The following is a 16692-nucleotide window of genomic DNA, read 5'->3' as shown; positions in this document are numbered from 1 at the left end:
CCCGAAAGAAAGTGTAAGTGGATGCCGCGACGACGACAACGACGACTACGACGACGAGCAAGGACCGTGGCGTTCTGTAGCGTGTGACCTTTTGCGCTACGGCAGCCGTTTCGGTTTGGGATCGTCGAAAAGGTTCGTCTGCTGGTACGGTACGGGGGCCGTGCTGGTGCTTCATGAATGGGCAGCACGGCAATGGGCCATTGGTTGGTAGCGTAGACCTAGCGGCTTCAGTGTACGGTAGTAACGAGCTGGATGGACGCTGGATGGCTGGTTGGTTGGAAACGTGTTTTGATTTCGATGGCAAATAAAGCAAATAAACATCGCTTGGTCAAAAAGTTTCGGTCGCATTTCAATTCTCGACACAGGCCTCGAACGAAGTTTTGGCTTTATTATTGAATATTCTCTTTTTCGCTTTTGCTTTTGCCTAACGACTTGGCTGTCCTGAAGTTATGTTGCTAGACCGTTGTTGTTGTTGTTACAGTTGAGATTGTAGGCATTTGCTCTTCGTTTCCCGTAACTTCGTTTTGGACTCTAACAACCATGACTTTCTTTCCAGGATAACGAACGCCGAATCCTGTATTCCCAGTGATAAGACTGGCGAAAAGTATTCCACTCTACTCTGCTGACAATCAAACCAGCTGAGCACCATCGTTAACCTACCAGTAAGTACATTGTGCCGTTCGTCTAGGCCACACAATTCGAGTCCCTGCGCCATTAATCTGTTTGCAGAATGATGCTGGAGCACCATTAATTTGCTTCATCAAGCTTTATGTTCGCGCGAGCGCACACTCGGCCAAAGAACGCCGTGGGTTTTACTGGGGATGATTTATAACCGTTGTTCAATAAAATGTGATCGCCCACCGCCCGTCCTACATCCTCCGGGGGTTCTGCTGCTGCTGATCAGGTGCCCTTTTTGGTGCCGTTAAATCAGCCAAATTACTGGGAAGAGCGTCTGCATTCCTAATTAGACCGCTGCGAGTCGTAAAGCATTTCAATGAATTACGCTGACTGACTGGTTGCACTGTTCAAATAATGGCTCTCGCAGCTTGCGCCTCGCGACGACTCTATCGCTAATGCGGCGTCGAGATACTGGAGATAAATGTTTTATGGCGACCGTTTGGTAGTCGTTGATGCAAAAGGATTTACTAGATCAGCGCTGTTCCGATTCTTGTTCAACATTCTGTGCATTCCGGCGAAGGCATCATACTGTAGCCACCTGAGCATTGATTTCATGATCAATTGTTTGCTTTGAAGAATGCTGCAATCCGCAAACGCAAGGCTGCATTGTTGCCTCCGGGGTCGTTCCCTGGAAGTTCAATCTAATTAACGTATTGCGGCATTTTGTACCGGAAAAAAACTGAAGCTGCGCTGCACTGTCAACAGCATAATTGATAATGAGCTAAGGTAATGTCGTTTGAAGCGCTCGAGGCATGCGGTAGCAATCGTATTGAGTAAGGTACATGTTGCAATTTCCTAAGATCTTTTTTATCAATTCCCCCTTTCAATTTTAAAGCACATGCTGATGATACATGCAATCAATCTTTGCTGGAATTTCATGCTGATTGAATTTGCAAATCCCATAGCATCGTTCGAAAACCGCATAAAACATTCTCTTGACTTTGAAGAACAACTCGACTCGAAGCATCACCGGTAACCGTTTCATCAAAATCAATCCAATACTGTAGGAAATTTCCCACATAAAAACCCCTAACACACCTCTTCCCCATCGTGCCACTAAAATCAAGCAATTAATTGAACCCTCTAGCATCTGGAAATTGAATTAAATTTGCTTGCTCTCTGCGATACGTTCCGTGAATTGCCACCGATCGATGCATTGCGAGCATCGAATTAGCGGTTCAATTAATCTTGTTTCCATTCACCCTCGACGCTGCGCTAGGCCCCTAGGCGATAGGAGAGATTTGTGCCCGATCAGCCGCCGTTTTTCAATAAAACTTTTCAAACACATCGTTAGCACGTCAAGTGGTATTGCGGCAACTGCAGCTGCACACTATCGCTCTGGCACACCGGCACTCGTTTCCTAAACTAAAGCCACAACAGCAGGCCCACCCGGTTTATTGGTTCGGAAATTTAATTAAATCGCATCATATTTCATACCATTTTGTGGTGCAGGAAGGCGCGCGATCGCGGAGCGTTTTTGCCACTTTTTTCACAGATCCCAAGTGGTGGTGGTGGTTCCCTCCAAACCGGAACTCGCGACCGTTTAGCTTAAAGTGCACTTAAAGGATGGTGACTTTTCAAAAATCCCTCCAACGCTTCGGAGGTGTTGCTGGTGGTTTGAAGTGCTTGTGGTCTGCTTATTGAAATGCTTATTCCTCCAGCCTGCCTGCCTGCCTGCCTGTCGCTCTAGTGTTGTGCCCAAGTGTTGCACTTTCGCTCTTTTTTGTCGCTCTCCGGAGTGTAGCGCCCACTGCTTCCGGTTGTCGACAGGCGTCGGTCGCGTGGCACTAACCAAGAGTGGTGCAGAAAAGGCACAAAAAAGTGGATCTGCATCCGCTGCAGCAACAGCAGCAACAGCAGTTAGAACAAAAAAACACAACTAAACCAAAACTCATGAAGGCCAAACCACTCAACCCCCCGGTCACCCGCTGGGTGGTGGTTTTGCAGCCACAAATCGGCTCGGTACCGGCACCGGTAACCGGGAACCCTCCTCCCGGAAAAACCACGATTCACCACCAACCAAATATTTCAATTTTATCGCACAAACCGTATCGTGCTGCGTTGCCTGTGATGCAGCTAGAAAGGGAAACAGGGGAAAATCGATCCCCAGCACGGGTGCGGTGAGTGTATTTGTGGACCGCAACGCGAGCACTGTTGATGGCACATTGGCAGCACCAATCGGCGCGAGCGTCTCTCTCTCTCTCTCGCACTCCAAACACCAGCTGTTGCGCTCATCCGTGAATGAATGAGTGGACGAAGCGAAGCTAATGCTTCGAGGATGGTGGTGGTGGAGGCGCCATACGGTTTATTGAGAAGCCACCGCACAACAAGCGGGCCAGCACGGACTGGTGTGCCAGGTCACCACAATACACATTTTAACGGCTTAATTACACGCGGCATTTGCCGTGAATTTGCTCACTGACCGCGAAATGCAAGTTCGAATTAAGCCGATGATGCGCTAACGCCTACAGTTAGTGTGTTTGTGTGGGTGGGTGCTGTTATCACAAACCCCCACCCCTAATATCTGACCACCTGCTAGCCTCACACATTCATGGCAGTCTTTTTTCCCATGCATTCCGTGCATTTACTGTACCTCTTTTTAGTGGAAACATAAATCATATTATGCTGAACAACTGAGCGCCTGTAGTGCAGGAAATATCCTTTTCATCCGGATGAACAATCCGGGCTACAATCCCTGGATCATCATGTTACGGGGGGAATGGGGAGGATTTCATGCAGAGCATATTCAGAAGCAAAAACACCATATCAACTAGCAGCACCCCGTCAATGGAATGCAATTGTGTGGAAATGGTTGCGCTGATGTTCGCGTTGAGAAACAGGCAACAAATGAAACACTATGGAAATGCACTCCGCTGCACTCTTTTCTATTTTTCCGTGGAAAAGTGGCTCCTCTAAGGATCGGGTACTTGAATACCCTCCAGAGTTTCAGTTTTTCCTGCACCGTTTATGCTCGCTCGGAATGCTCGCTCTGTAAGCAACTAGTGCCAGCGAGAAGTCACTCAATTCATCAGCCTTCTCTGGCTGCGAGGAGCGAGCTTTATGTTTTGCTCCTACATTGGGCCCACCCATTGCTGGCCACCCAGTGCTGGCCAGTGCAGCAGCGACAGTCATTAGCCAGTAACGACATGTCGTTAAGTTGTTTCAATTGCAAGCCACGGCCACGAGCGCGCTCTCTTGTGTGCCTGCGGTTGGGTGAATGCACTTTAGGCCCAGACCATAAGTCTCCCTCTCTCTCGCTTAAGCCCTTGGCCGCGTCAGCTGGAGGTTAACCGCAGAGTGCTCAGGCAGGTTGTGGGGCGAGTATTGAAAGCGAGTTTTCCACTCATTTCCACGGAAGGCAACCAGGGAAAAGCGGATTTCGGTTTCCACTCCCATTCCGTTTTGCATGCCAAAATGGTCGATTGGACGACCTTCACCGTCGTTTCCACTTCCAAAACTGCTCATCGGTTAGATCGGCGTGAGAGCGTCACGGTTCGTTGAATGCACTTGCTGCAATCAACTGTGTTTATTGCACGGATAGTGACCACAAAAAAGGTGGCAAAGCTGTTTGTTTTGCCTGGCTTTATGTCGATTTGGATTCACCTTTCGGCGCAATGCTGCTTCTCGATTAAATACAAGGTAACTTGCACATTCAATCCAACCTTATGTTTGCGAATCCATCTCCGTTCTCGCAGGTCCGGTTTCAAAATGTTTTCTTTTTATCAATTTGCCTGCATGGCTGACAGGGAATAGTCTAGCGAGAGGATATTGGATAATGGATCCGCCGATCGAACAAACAGGTTACTTAATTAATGCCTGCTCCGACGAGGTAATTACTCGAAGTGGAAATCAATCAAGCGCTGGTGTGCAGCATGCAAACTAACTCCTCATGACGAACACGATCACCAGAAAAGCAGAGAGCTGATGGATAGATGGATCGTTATGGTCAGCATATTCAATTAAAAGGTTTTAAATTACATTCTCGCTCCCCATCGATTAATTACGGTATCATCAAACCACGTCTGCGCACCATCATAACATGGCCATTACACCGGGAGCATCATCAGCAGCATCAGCAGCTAGTTAGATCGATCTAACCTTGAGCTCGAAACCTCGAACCACCCAGCCAAAGGCCACTCAACAAACGTGCAGTATCACCGTTATTAGCCGCGGTGGTTGGTTGCTCAATCAGATACCTTCCCGCTTGCTAAAGATGGAAGCAACCCACCGCCTGGTTCCGTGAAAATCATTCTCCTTCCCTTCCATCTAAGGTGCATCGTTCCTTGGCATCGATGCACAAGACGCGCATGTATGTGTACAGTCTCTGCGGTGCAGATAACACGTGCAAACGATTTATTACGCTCTAACATCTAACGACATCAAACGCATCTGCATCTTCACCTCGCAAGCACACACAACGACGGTCGGTCCGTCGATCACAGTCGATTCCTCGCAATATTTACAGCTAGTGGGTTTGCCCCCTATCCGAAGGGCCTCGTCGTCGTCTTCGTCTTTCCAATTTTATTTTTATTTTCCCTTTTTTGCCGCCTGCTGCTTGGCCTCGTGCGTCTCGTTCTCCTCTACCTTGTCATCGTCGACGTTGACGTTAATGTTGCGCAGCTGGCTACCGCTGCGTGCCCGGAAGTAGCTGCCGGAGCCAGCTTGCTGCAAATTTCCGGCGATGCTCTGCACCAGATCATTCACTGCCTTCAGCGTTTGGATGGGGATCTGTTTGACGCGGGGGAAAATTATGTAGGGCGGTTACTAGTGGTCAGTCGATGTGTGTTGGAACGTCTAGGGACCGAGCTACCTACATTGAATATGTTGTCCAGTATGCTCGAACGGGGCTGGTTGATGACGGCCGCATTCTGATTCACAACCTTACCATCAGCCTACAGTCCAGAGCGATTAAGAGAGAGAGAGAAAGAGAAAGCAGTTTCCAGGATGAGTTCGTAAACATCGCACCACAAAAGGACCCGCAAATGCTCACCAAATCGTCCTGCTCTATGGCCGGATGTGCGCTGATGGGTGCAATCGAGAGGAAAGCAACGACCACTAGCGCCATCGCTCCGTAGCGCAGCCATTTACCGCCAGCCTGGGGGGAGTGTGAAAATTAAACATTTGATCAAATGGTGTCCGCTTCGTCAAAGTTTTTGGTTCCCTTGCTTTATTGTTTTGTGTTGGGACACTCTGCCTTGGTCGGTCTTGCTCGGTCTAACCACTCGGAGCAATGCATAAACTAAATTAAATGACGCTGAAAGGGATGTGTGCACCACGCCATTACTCGCACCACGTGTCATCGTGACAGCATTAAGAGCCACTAGGAGCGGAGAGAGCTACTGCAGGGCTAGTACCGGGGGCTAGTGTGGCCATTTTTTTCCACCCAATTGAACTCCCATTAAACCACGTACGCACACATACACGAGCAGCAGCAGCAACAACTCGTGTCATTTTGGGGAAAATTAATTTCTCCAGCTCGGGCACCAAACTCTCGGAGTTGGAGAGTTGGATCGTAAAAAAAAGTTGCTCTCCAGTTAGTCCGTTCTCGGTTCCACTTTTCCTCACTTGCACACACATCGCACGCATGCGGAAGCAGGATTTGTGATTTTATTTTCCCAATTTGTATTCTGTCGGTGTTGGCGTTGCTGCTGGTTTCGCTCCACCCGTTGTCCAGTGCTGTTGTTTGCCACTGCGAAACTCATCCATTTTCATGCTCCACTACAACCGCAAGCGAATGTGGTGTTGGCTTTTGTGTGCTTTCCTCAATCTAGCCACCGATCTCCTGGGTAACGCATGTGCTATCCTTTCTGTCTTGTTTTATTTGAGGTGTTTTTTTTTGCAATCTGTAGTTGTTGCTGCAGCATTTTTTATTGAGACCAGCGCTTCGTGTTACTTCGATCGCAGCCACAAATGTAAAACCGGTAAAGTTCTGGACGCTGCTGTGGCAGGATAAATACCTGACTCCCAGCGAAAGCCACGGTTGCCTGACAAGATATGCGGTGGCGCCGAGTGATGGAATTTCATTATTTTTTATCTCGTTCGTTGGTTCCAGGAAGGCAATTTGATCTGTTGTATCGAGAATCGAGCATGGAAATCGTGCAAAAACGAACAGCTCCATTTTATCTTAATGGAGCATAAATGGGGTACAAAGCGGACGATAGCGAAAGGTTTAATTATTTATTGCATTGCCGGTGGATTTATCAGATCAAATGCATTCCAGCCGTGCAACCTGGTCGCTATCGTTACCGGGGAACATTCCAATTTTTTGCATTTCCCGTGACGCTTATCTGCGTGGTAGGTTAATGGAATCGAATGACAGCGATAATTAATATAAATGGTTTTCCTCCGAGCAATCCGTGCTCCAACCAAATAGAGCCCCGGACGTTAAAACAGCGTTCAAATCAGCGCCTCCAGCCGTAGCCAAAGAGTCCAAAACGAGAAACGAGGTCAAATCGTATCCCAGCCGTTCAAAGCATCTCGACCACACTCGGCTGTTGTCGCCACTTCTTGTGATCTAATCGGAACTCGCGGCGCCACCGCGCAATAGACGCAACCGCACGACAAATGTCGAAAGCGTCGGCAGACCTTTTCTCTCGCGTGGTTTTTGCAAAAGCGAAGCAGGTGGACCACAGAAGAGATCTGAAAGTCTGGCCAAACCGCTGACCGGTGCGCTCCTCTAGATGATCTTTCGTAATGGCCAACATCAATGAAAGGGGCACCCCACCACCAACAACGCCATATGTGGACTTTAACGTCGAGATGTCGCAGCAACCATTGACTGCATTACATTCACTTGCATGCATTGGCTCGTTGGCGACCGAACTTTGATCAACTGACTACGATCACAGCTACAGAATACCGGACAACACTCACTTTGTAGGTTTGTTGCACCATTTTGTGTCGATTTTTTCGAGACTTCCGGGGATTCGATTGCACAGAAAGATGCACTGCACAACGCACGTTGGCTCTAATTCACAGACACACACGCGCGCACCGTTAAGTAACCACGCCGTAACTCGAACGCACCGTTAAGCGACGAACCGTTTCTTTGGATCAAATTCGAAGATCGATGGAGAAGCTGCAGAAACTGGAACGATGATCGTATGCGATGCGAACCTAGTGACGACGACGTGCGTTTGCCTCGATACCGTAAAGCTGACTGAGCCCGGTTGCAGCGCAGAGTGAATGTTTAAATTATGGCCAACTCGGATCGCAACCACTCTTTCGGTTCAACCGGCAACCATCATCGATCGCTGGTGGAGGGGACTAAAGCAAGCGGCTCGCGTCCACGCAAAACTGGCCATGCAGAACATGGGCGAGTTGCGGGTGTGGGACGGGACGTAGAAGCGTCGTGCCACTGCTGGATGTTTCTCAAACGAACGACCGAGCAGCACCCGGAATGTGCTCGTTCGATGTGTGTGCCCGCCGGTTTGCTTTGTTTGCACCGGCTAGCCACCGTTGCCTAGCAATACCAGGTGGCTTGGCTTTCTCAATGAAGCACCGATCGTTAAACTTCTGAGTTGCTCAACTCTAGAAGCTCTGTAAGCAGCGCACCAGTCCTCGTACAAGGTTTTTGGATCGGTCCTGGAAAACAGGATTTGTTTTAAGAACAAAATCCCGGATTGTGGCCTTCGGGACTGCATTACATAACAAGAGAACACTTAACCGAAACCGGAGCCAGAAGACGGTGCACGCTAGTGCGTGGTCGCTACTTGTTGCATCAGGCAGTGAAGGGACGGATGGCTGCACAAGCCAAGCGCGGCCTGAAAGCGAGAGCAAAACAAAGCCACAGCAGCACCAGCAGCAGCAGCATTACTTCCACTTCGCGCCGTAAGGTCACCATTCAGGTCCAGTTTGTGCACTGGCCGGTCCCAAAAACGGGTTATGGACCGGTGCGTTAAAGGGTCGCAGCCTGCCCCAGCGCATGATTCAGATCGCAGGAGTTAATTACTGCCGCCTTTCAGGGGTAAGATCGTGCGAGCGCGTTGGTAACACCCAGTTACACCTTGCTGTAAATATTATCAGGCTAGGCAAAACCGCGACACTCTACCGGCAGACACAAGGTGAATGCTTTGCTGCAACGGAGAAACTTGAACTTGCCCTATGCTGGAGCGCGATTGGTCCGGACAGAAACCCAGCCAGTCTGCATGATGTGAGGCAAGCTGTTCAAACAAGCACTTCAAACGACAATATTAATGATTTTGTTTTGAAAAGTGATGTACTATCGAGGTGAAGCAAGAATTAAACCATTTAGAATGTGAAACCTTTCAAAAAATCAACCGTGGATCTCTCTTTTTATCTGAGCATCTTTTGGCTTGCACATGAATGCTATCCAACCGGGGTTTGCTTGTAACATACTTTTCTCATACTAGTGTAGTTGGTGAAGCGTAATGCGTGACACGGTTCACACGAAGCCACTGCAGTTGATTAGATGTTGCGCAAGATCAGAGATGAGTTTAATTACTGGCTTCTTTTAGCCAAGCTAACACAAGCAGCCAAGCAAAGGTCAACGGAGATTCCATGATGGTGATGATGATGGAGGAAAGTGTTTTAGCGGTGGGTCACTAAGCATAGCCTAGAATAGGGGTTAGGTTCGTGTGAGCGTCCTTGTCCTTTGCTGCGATGAACAAACAAGGGAACGAAGAGCGTTTTAATGATTACAGCTACTCCGCAAACCTCAGGAACTCATTTGAGGGATTGAAAAACATGCAGAAACACTCAGTTGCCGAAAAACAAATTGCAAACACAACTTTCTCCACACACCACGCACCACATAAGTCTGAGCCTGTTGCCTTTTACCCTTAACATGCACGTGTCACGCAGGTGGCGACCGAAAAAAGGGGGGAAACTAATTAAAGGCCTATTACACAACGGCTCCGGTGCTAATTAGTGGTCAACTTACCCTGGGTTTCCTGGTGGTGTGAGGTGATGTTGCCCTGTTGTTTTTGCGTGGCGTGCCGGCATTCGGTTACATTCTGAGTGGCAATCTGATGCAACCGCCTCCGGGCGGTGGAAAGCCCAAATTTTGGGGAAATAATGCCACCATTTCCGATAGTAATTTTGCTTATCGTTGGAGGTCGGTGTTTAATCATCGATTAGGGAGCACCCGGAACATGTGCGCTGCGGTTGCGATCGATGGCAGGTTTCTATGTTGTCCCCTTTAAAGGCACAACCCGTTTCACTGACCTTGGTGATGCCACTGGTGCGCTGCTGCCACCTCCAGCGCATACTGTCTCTCGCTCTCTCGCTCTCTCTCTCTCTCTCTCTCTCTCTTTGATATGGGATTTAATCGATACACCAACACCACAGGACGCGATGGTGCTGCAACGCTCCACTTCCGCATCATTAACCCTGCTGTTACCCTCGGACCATTTGGTCCATTTCTCGTTGGTTTTTTTGTTATATCTTCAAAACTAAAATTCCGATCGTCGTGAAATTTTCGATATGGTGCTATTTTCGGCTGATAAGCATAAATATACATTTAAGTTCATAAAAAGTATGATAGGGGTCGAGTAAAAAAAAAACTCACTAATTTTATCCTCTTGGACCATTTGGTCCATAGTACATTTTCCTCTAATAGCAGTTATAATATAGCTATTCGTTAGCTATTGTTTGGACATTTCGACTCATACATGTACTACATAACACTTTTCTATCATTTTTACTAACAAATACTCCACATTCGACACATTTTTTTTCGGATTTGCTTTTACAGCACCGGCACTTGCCACCTTTTTAGGCTTGTTGAAGGCACTGCCGACGATGGTGGCGTTGTCAAAAGTGATGAGCCCGATCGAGATTCATTAGTCAACGATCTGCTGAGGGAAGTTGTAGGTGATGAGCACATTTTTGTGAATAATTCCGCAGATGAAGCCAGCCTTGGAATCGCTGTTCGCTGCTGCATGTGTGCATGGGTCAAATCAATCGCTAATTGTCGTAAAAATTGTGAGCGTTTCACAGATTCACATCACGAGGACTCGACGATGGATCGATCTCGGAAAATATAACATATCCGTTCAAAGCTTAAATATCTAGGATATTAGCGATCACTACGGATGGCCATCGGTTTGTCTTTCTTCTTGAACTGTAGCAGTTGATCATTTGGTCCGCCGTATCCACACCACCTGAATATCGAAACACAATGATTAGCGCAATGCTATATCGATGGAATGAGAAAAAAAATCAAAACAAACCTTTTGTCGAATTGTAATAGGTGACAATTTCAGGCTTCTTCTTTGGCCCTTCGGCAATGCTTGGTTGCGAATGCATAGTGCTTAGTAATATTGTTCCTTTGTTTTTGTGGCCAACATATGATACCAATGTGGTGGTCTTATCAAAAGCAAACGTTGATTGGTATAAGGGTTTCTTCTTGAAGTCCAGTAATTTTGGCGGAATGAAGGTTTTGTTCTTTCGAACAGTGCCAACGAGAGTTATCTTACGCCGTAAAAGAGTTTGGCCCAAATTGAACGTAGTGAAAAAATTGTCTGTTGTAATATTATGGCCTTTCAAGGCATCGACCAAATCTAGAACCACTCGTTCGTCTTGGTTTTTTCGGGATTTGCGGTGGCCGACTTTCCTAGATACGGTTGAATATTCCACAAGTAGCTTGTCAAGGAATCCACTGCTAGCCAAAACTTCAAACTGCGTTTAGCTGGTTTGGATGGCATATACTTTCAAAAAGAACACCGTCCTTTGAACGCCACCAGTTGCTCGTCAATTGTCACGTTTTCGTGACAATTGTAGAACATTGGAAGCAATTCCACCCATCGATTCCACAAATCTCTAATCGGGGCGAGGCCGTGTTGTGATGATATTATGTGCTTGTGATCCGATGATCTCGAGGAATGGTTTGTCGCTCCAGACCATTTGATTTTTTGCAACGAACAACGGATCAACCAATCTCAATTGATTCTCTTCATCACATTCGTCACACAAACACGAATGATGATACCTCCTTCCTCCTATCTACCACTTATCGTAGTCATTCCCCCCGGATGGTCGACGACCACGCTTACCTAATGCAATAGTTTGGTTCGCTTTGTGGTTCCGGAATCGGCATATTAGATTGTTATGGCTACAATTTTAGATTGTAATGACTGCGATATCAATTCGTTTTGACGGAAACTTCTCCATCCTTTCATCTAGTGAACGTCCGGCAAATTTCGAGACGTAACGTGATCGTAAATTCGTTTATGTGATTTGGATTGCGAACCAATATTGCGAAATGTCGTTCTTTATATTCTATTATACCAATATAAACACATATAATGCAAAATAAGTCAATATCGTTTGCTTACAAAAGCCAAACAATTCATTTTCAATCGTTTACAAAGCCATTTCCATAGAAAATACACCATGGACCAAATGGTCCGCGAGGATAAAATTAGTGAGTTTTTTTGAGGGTAACAGCAGGGTTAACCACGACACCCGCAACGCCACGCCACATCGTTTGTCTTGCAATCATCGCATCGCATCGCCCCACGCGGAACACTTTAATCATTGACCGGCGACCAAAAGCCGGTGCTCGGTGGGTGCGTGAGTGTGCCATGCCGTCAGATAGCCACCGTGTCTGATGATCCGTCGGTCTCCACGGTCTGGCCAGGCCTGTAATGGGGAAACCTAATTAGCGTACTACTCCGCCCCGTGGGGAAGCTTATGCTGCCACAACTATCGCGAGCGACGACAGCTCTCAACGCGAGATTGTTATCAGATTATCTCGATAAAGGGCCACCGGCGTACCGGGCGCACCGGTATTCAGCGTGCACTCGAGAAGCCCACGATTAGATAGCGAGTTCCGAGCTGGCGGTGTGGTCTCCGCTTCGCAAGAAGATGCTACAACATAAGATTCAACCTGTCCCAAACCGCCGTTCCACGGTGCACGATCTGTCACGTCCACTTCCGGCGCACCAACTTAAATCAATTAAACTCCAGCAAGTGTTTACGATGAGGATCCGGACGGAACGGCGCTGAAGTAATGCACTCCATCCATCCTGCACAGGATCAAAGGAGGCGGCGAAAGGCCTTAGTATATGTGTTGCGTGCCGTGAGAGTGGCACTGTTTCGGAATATGGTTCGTAATTAGGTGAGTAATTGATTTGTATAAATCCCAAAACCGTGGCAGCAACAACATATCTCTTTAGCTGTAGCTTTGAAGAGCTATATGAGGCTGAAGAGGATATAAACACGGAGAGACTTTCACCGTCGGCTTCCAAGGTCATCAAGTGGGGCTTCATGGTTTACTGTGATCTCGCGGCGTGGATTAGCCAAGTTGATGGATTAGTTGCAGCTGTCGGGTGCCGTGGTTCGCGTGGTAGCGTCACCAGCAGTCTCGTCGGTACACGCCATGAAGATGCACGATGCGGAATTAACGAGCAATTTAAGTCAATAACGCTTCGGTAGTTTTCACCGTAGAATAAAAAAAAACGGTCCCTGCCCTTGCTTTGGACGAAGAAGACGCTCTGCTGTCCTGAAAATGGTGGAGATTGTTGATGAGAACCCAGCCAACAAATCGGTTGGTTCGTTTTAGTATTCCAGAAGCTGTTCCAACGACTAAAAGAGATTGAAGAAGACAAGATTTTCCCAAAAAAAACCCTTTCAGACATTCCAGTGAAAACGGAGAAACACGGACCCCGGTCACGTGCTGAGATAGATTAAATGGCATTTTATGCCATAGATAAATAAAATGGAAGCCAAGCGCCATCGTCGTCAACTATCAACAAGCCATTCGTTACTGTGTGAAAGCCCATTTTCGCCCACACCACCGCCTCCCTCCCATACATTATCGGTCCGTCGCCAGTGAGTGTCATGCGCGGTGCGCGATGTTCGCGCCATTCAATATGCAAACGTGCCCAAGCCCCAAAGCCCGGCCGAGCAAAATGTGAAAAATGAATCCCCTGCTAAGGCGGAATGCTATGTAGCCTCTTGCTCCTCTCCCCCAAGTAGCATGGCCACTAGCTGCTGTTTCGCGAATAAACACCCACAGGGATTTTGGTCCCACGTGAGCCTCCAGGGCACCACCAGCGTATCGCCTGGGTTTTGGTTCGTTTGGTTTGTGGCTTGGAATCGGTTCTGCTGCTGCTGCTGCTACTGCTGCTTCGGGTGATTGAAAACTGAGCTCGTTCGGCGACATAATTCGATAAGTACCTCTCACTCTCCCTCTGGTGGCCCCCCGGGGGCTCACCCACGGCCATGTGTCGCCCCCAACACATCGTTTCGACACCAAATGGCGCAAATGGTCGACCGCGATGGCTTTTCGCCGCAATAAAAATGATTTGTCTCTTGAAATTCGATAATACCCGGCATCGCCGACGGACGCGGATTGGCGGACTAGGAGAGGGGCACGCAGGTTGTCCTCCGAGGCCGCAACCGCAAAAGATGTTCAGGAACGAGCCGCAGCACCAGCAGCAGCAAAGGACGCCTTTGCGCGGAAAACAAACAACCACTTTTGGGTTATGACAAACACGCTAACGCGCCGCCCCTCCCGAAAAGGCATCCGCTGTTCCGATTGTTCCGGCAGCAATGGTACAGCCGGGGCACAACCTGCCACGAATTGCCTCACATGCCCGGCGCATGTACGCAAAGTGGATACAATAAAAACCAATAAAAAGTGCGCACCACGATCAACACGGATTTCGGATTCTGTTTGGGAATTTCTCGGTGTTTTATGTCTGTTTGCTTTGGTTCCTGCCGTGGTGCCGGTGGGTTCGGTTCGGTGGGGAGGTGGGAGGTGTGAACGTGACGCACGAACACGGATTTCGGGATCGGGAGCGGCATCGTAATTGATAGTTTAGCAGAGACGCATGATTGGCGTTATTGTGGTGGCAGATCGTTAAGAGGAAAAGTGTTCAAAATTATTTCCTTTTATTACTTACCCGGGGGTGTTAATGGAGCCGGACTATCGAAGGTGCCGGTTTATATATTGATCATAAAAGAGGATGCTTGGAGTCATATGCTTTCTCCATGTGACCTAACCACTTGATAATCTGCTGCAAATGTTGAATGGCTTAATATGCTGCCAGTCGTGCCAAATGAGATAGCCTAGCACGTGTTCAATCCACATGGAAAACGAAGCAACCTTTATAAATATTTTTCTAACAAACAGAACTAAACCTAGTTTGATGCTGGCTTGAAATCAAGATGAAACCATTACACCGACAACGAAATGTGAGCCCCGGACCTAAAATCCAGAACTACAAATGTCACGCTAACCTTTTTACACGATCCTACCCCCTTCAACCACCACTCCGCCGTGTGGACTATAATTTAATTCGCTAGTTCTGCGGATCGGCAGAGAGCACGCCAGCCAAATCCCGGCCACTTCATCCGGAGGACCGGAACTTGCTTGAGCTCTCGGTTGGCTCGCGGTTGTGTCGTGGGAAATGTGTGTAACGGGGTAATAAATTTTCAATATTTACAATCAAAACTACCATCACCGGACAGATCGGAGAGCACGGAGAGCACAGAGGAGTGTGCTGGCAAGTCCTCGACAATCCGGAAGCCCAGTTGCTGGAGCGGGTTTTTGAATAATTTGCGTAGCACGAAACAATGGTAACCGGGATTGGACTTCCGGAATTTCGGAACTAGTCCACTCGTTTCCTTCTATTTTTCTGCACCACAGACCACCGCTTCTCACTCACTCGTTCGCTCGCTCTTTTACTCTTTCGGGATTGCGGTACAGTAACATAAACAATTTCTCCGACTGAAGTCTAGGCCACGGCAGGCCGGTCGACCGGCCTACCGGGTCTTTTTACCTTTCTGCTGCCGACAGCTTTAGTAACTCATGTCCACTGTAATCTGGGGTTTAGATTGAAGTGGAGGTTGCCCAGATAAGAACTGCCCAGGGAATATGCAACATAGTTGGAACCTTGCTGCCCACGAAGTGTTTCTAAACTATTTAGATTATAGTATTGTACTTGCTTCTAATTAACTATCCTGGAGATACAATATTTATTAACATAAATATGTGCGATGCAATGACAAAAAATGTTAAATCTAATGTTATTCCCACTAAGATTATTATGGATTGTTTTGTTGGAACAAAAGCTCTGAACCCGACTGCACAATCCAGATGTTATCGATGGCTTCTGTGAGGATTTATCTGTTCCCCTCCCTTAAACCAGCGTGGGTCACATGGGATCAATCCATGGCACGGCAGTAAAGGTCTCTCCGCCCCCTCGGGTGTTCCAGGCAACAAACTTCTAACTGCGCGATCCAGCAGCATCCATCCATTGTCCAGCATTACTGGCTGGCATATTTGTTGCTGGGTTGCTGTGGAATGAAATTAATTCCGACGCAACTATCGAGCGCAACTGGCCATGGATGATGGCACCATTATGATCGGATTCCCAGCCAGCGGCCGGAATGTCAAGTTCCCATCCCCATTCTGTGGCGAACGCCCTGGTCCCCGTGTCCTGGGGACGAATGAAATGAATTGTTTTTGATGCGATCAGCTCAAGTGACGACCCGGAACGGGAAGGCGGAGCAGGCTTTGACGTCGATAACGAAGCTCCCTCTGGATCGCATTTAGAGCGGGGTCAGGAAGGTCTTGACCCTCCGCACCTCATAAACACACTCGCACAACCGGTTCTCTCCCTCCCAGGGGCATAGAAAAGACATTCTCACGGATTGCACGAACGGACCAGGTCCGGGGGTGGTTTATGGCGTAGTTTATCGGCAAAAAAGGTGCCTGCCCTGTCCTCTGACACCGCTCGCTTTCCAGTTCCACTTACATAAAGGTATGAAATGGTTTTGTTCTAATCTTTTCTATTCAGGACAGTGGTGTTTTCTTTTTTCGTTTATCTCCTCTCACTCGATTGCTCATCTCTATCTCTCTATCTCTCTGGTTGGTCAAGTGATGTCAGTATAAGCCCCCGGGGACAATAGAAAGCCCAGGGAGGAGACAGGATCCGAATTCGTCGGATCGCCTGTCGTCTGCACCCTGCACCAACAAATACCACGCGCTACACGCTTTGTTATCGCTCTTGTGGTAGGTGAATTTTAATGAACGGATAGCAT

The 16692-nt window shown here is 48.0% G+C and overlaps 1 protein-coding gene across 1 annotated transcript; it reads right to left on the bottom strand.

Moving 5' to 3' along the window:
• Positions 1-5013: 5013 nt before the first annotated feature.
• LOC126576045 (uncharacterized) lies at positions 5014-7828 on the bottom strand. The gene is made up of 4 exons (XM_050237126.1): positions 7552-7828; positions 5669-5773; positions 5493-5570; positions 5014-5406 (listed from the first exon to the last, which is right to left on the bottom strand). Exons 1-4 carry the CDS (start codon positions 7570-7572, stop codon positions 5206-5208), a joined length of 405 nt encoding a protein of 134 aa, XP_050093083.1. The 5' UTR covers positions 7573-7828; the 3' UTR covers positions 5014-5205.
• Positions 7829-16692: the final 8864 nt, after the last annotated feature.

Source organism: Anopheles aquasalis, chromosome 3 (assembly GCF_943734665.1).
Source record: "Anopheles aquasalis chromosome 3, idAnoAquaMG_Q_19, whole genome shotgun sequence".
Taxonomy (NCBI): domain Eukaryota; kingdom Metazoa; phylum Arthropoda; class Insecta; order Diptera; family Culicidae; genus Anopheles; species Anopheles aquasalis.
The sequence above is the reverse complement of the archived record's forward strand: the minus strand, read 5'-3'. Positions and strand labels throughout refer to the sequence as shown.

Coding starts and splice junctions, on each gene's coding strand:
- LOC126576045 (XM_050237126.1), bottom strand. CDS start 7,572: ATGGTGCAACAAACCTACAAA. Junction 5,774..7,551: donor TGGTGCAACAAACCTACAAA/GTGAGTGTTGTC, acceptor CACTCCCCCCAG/GCTGGCGGTAAATGGCTGCG. Junction 5,407..5,492: donor TACTGGACAACATATTCAAT/GTAGGTAGCTCG, acceptor CGCGTCAAACAG/ATCCCCATCCAAACGCTGAA.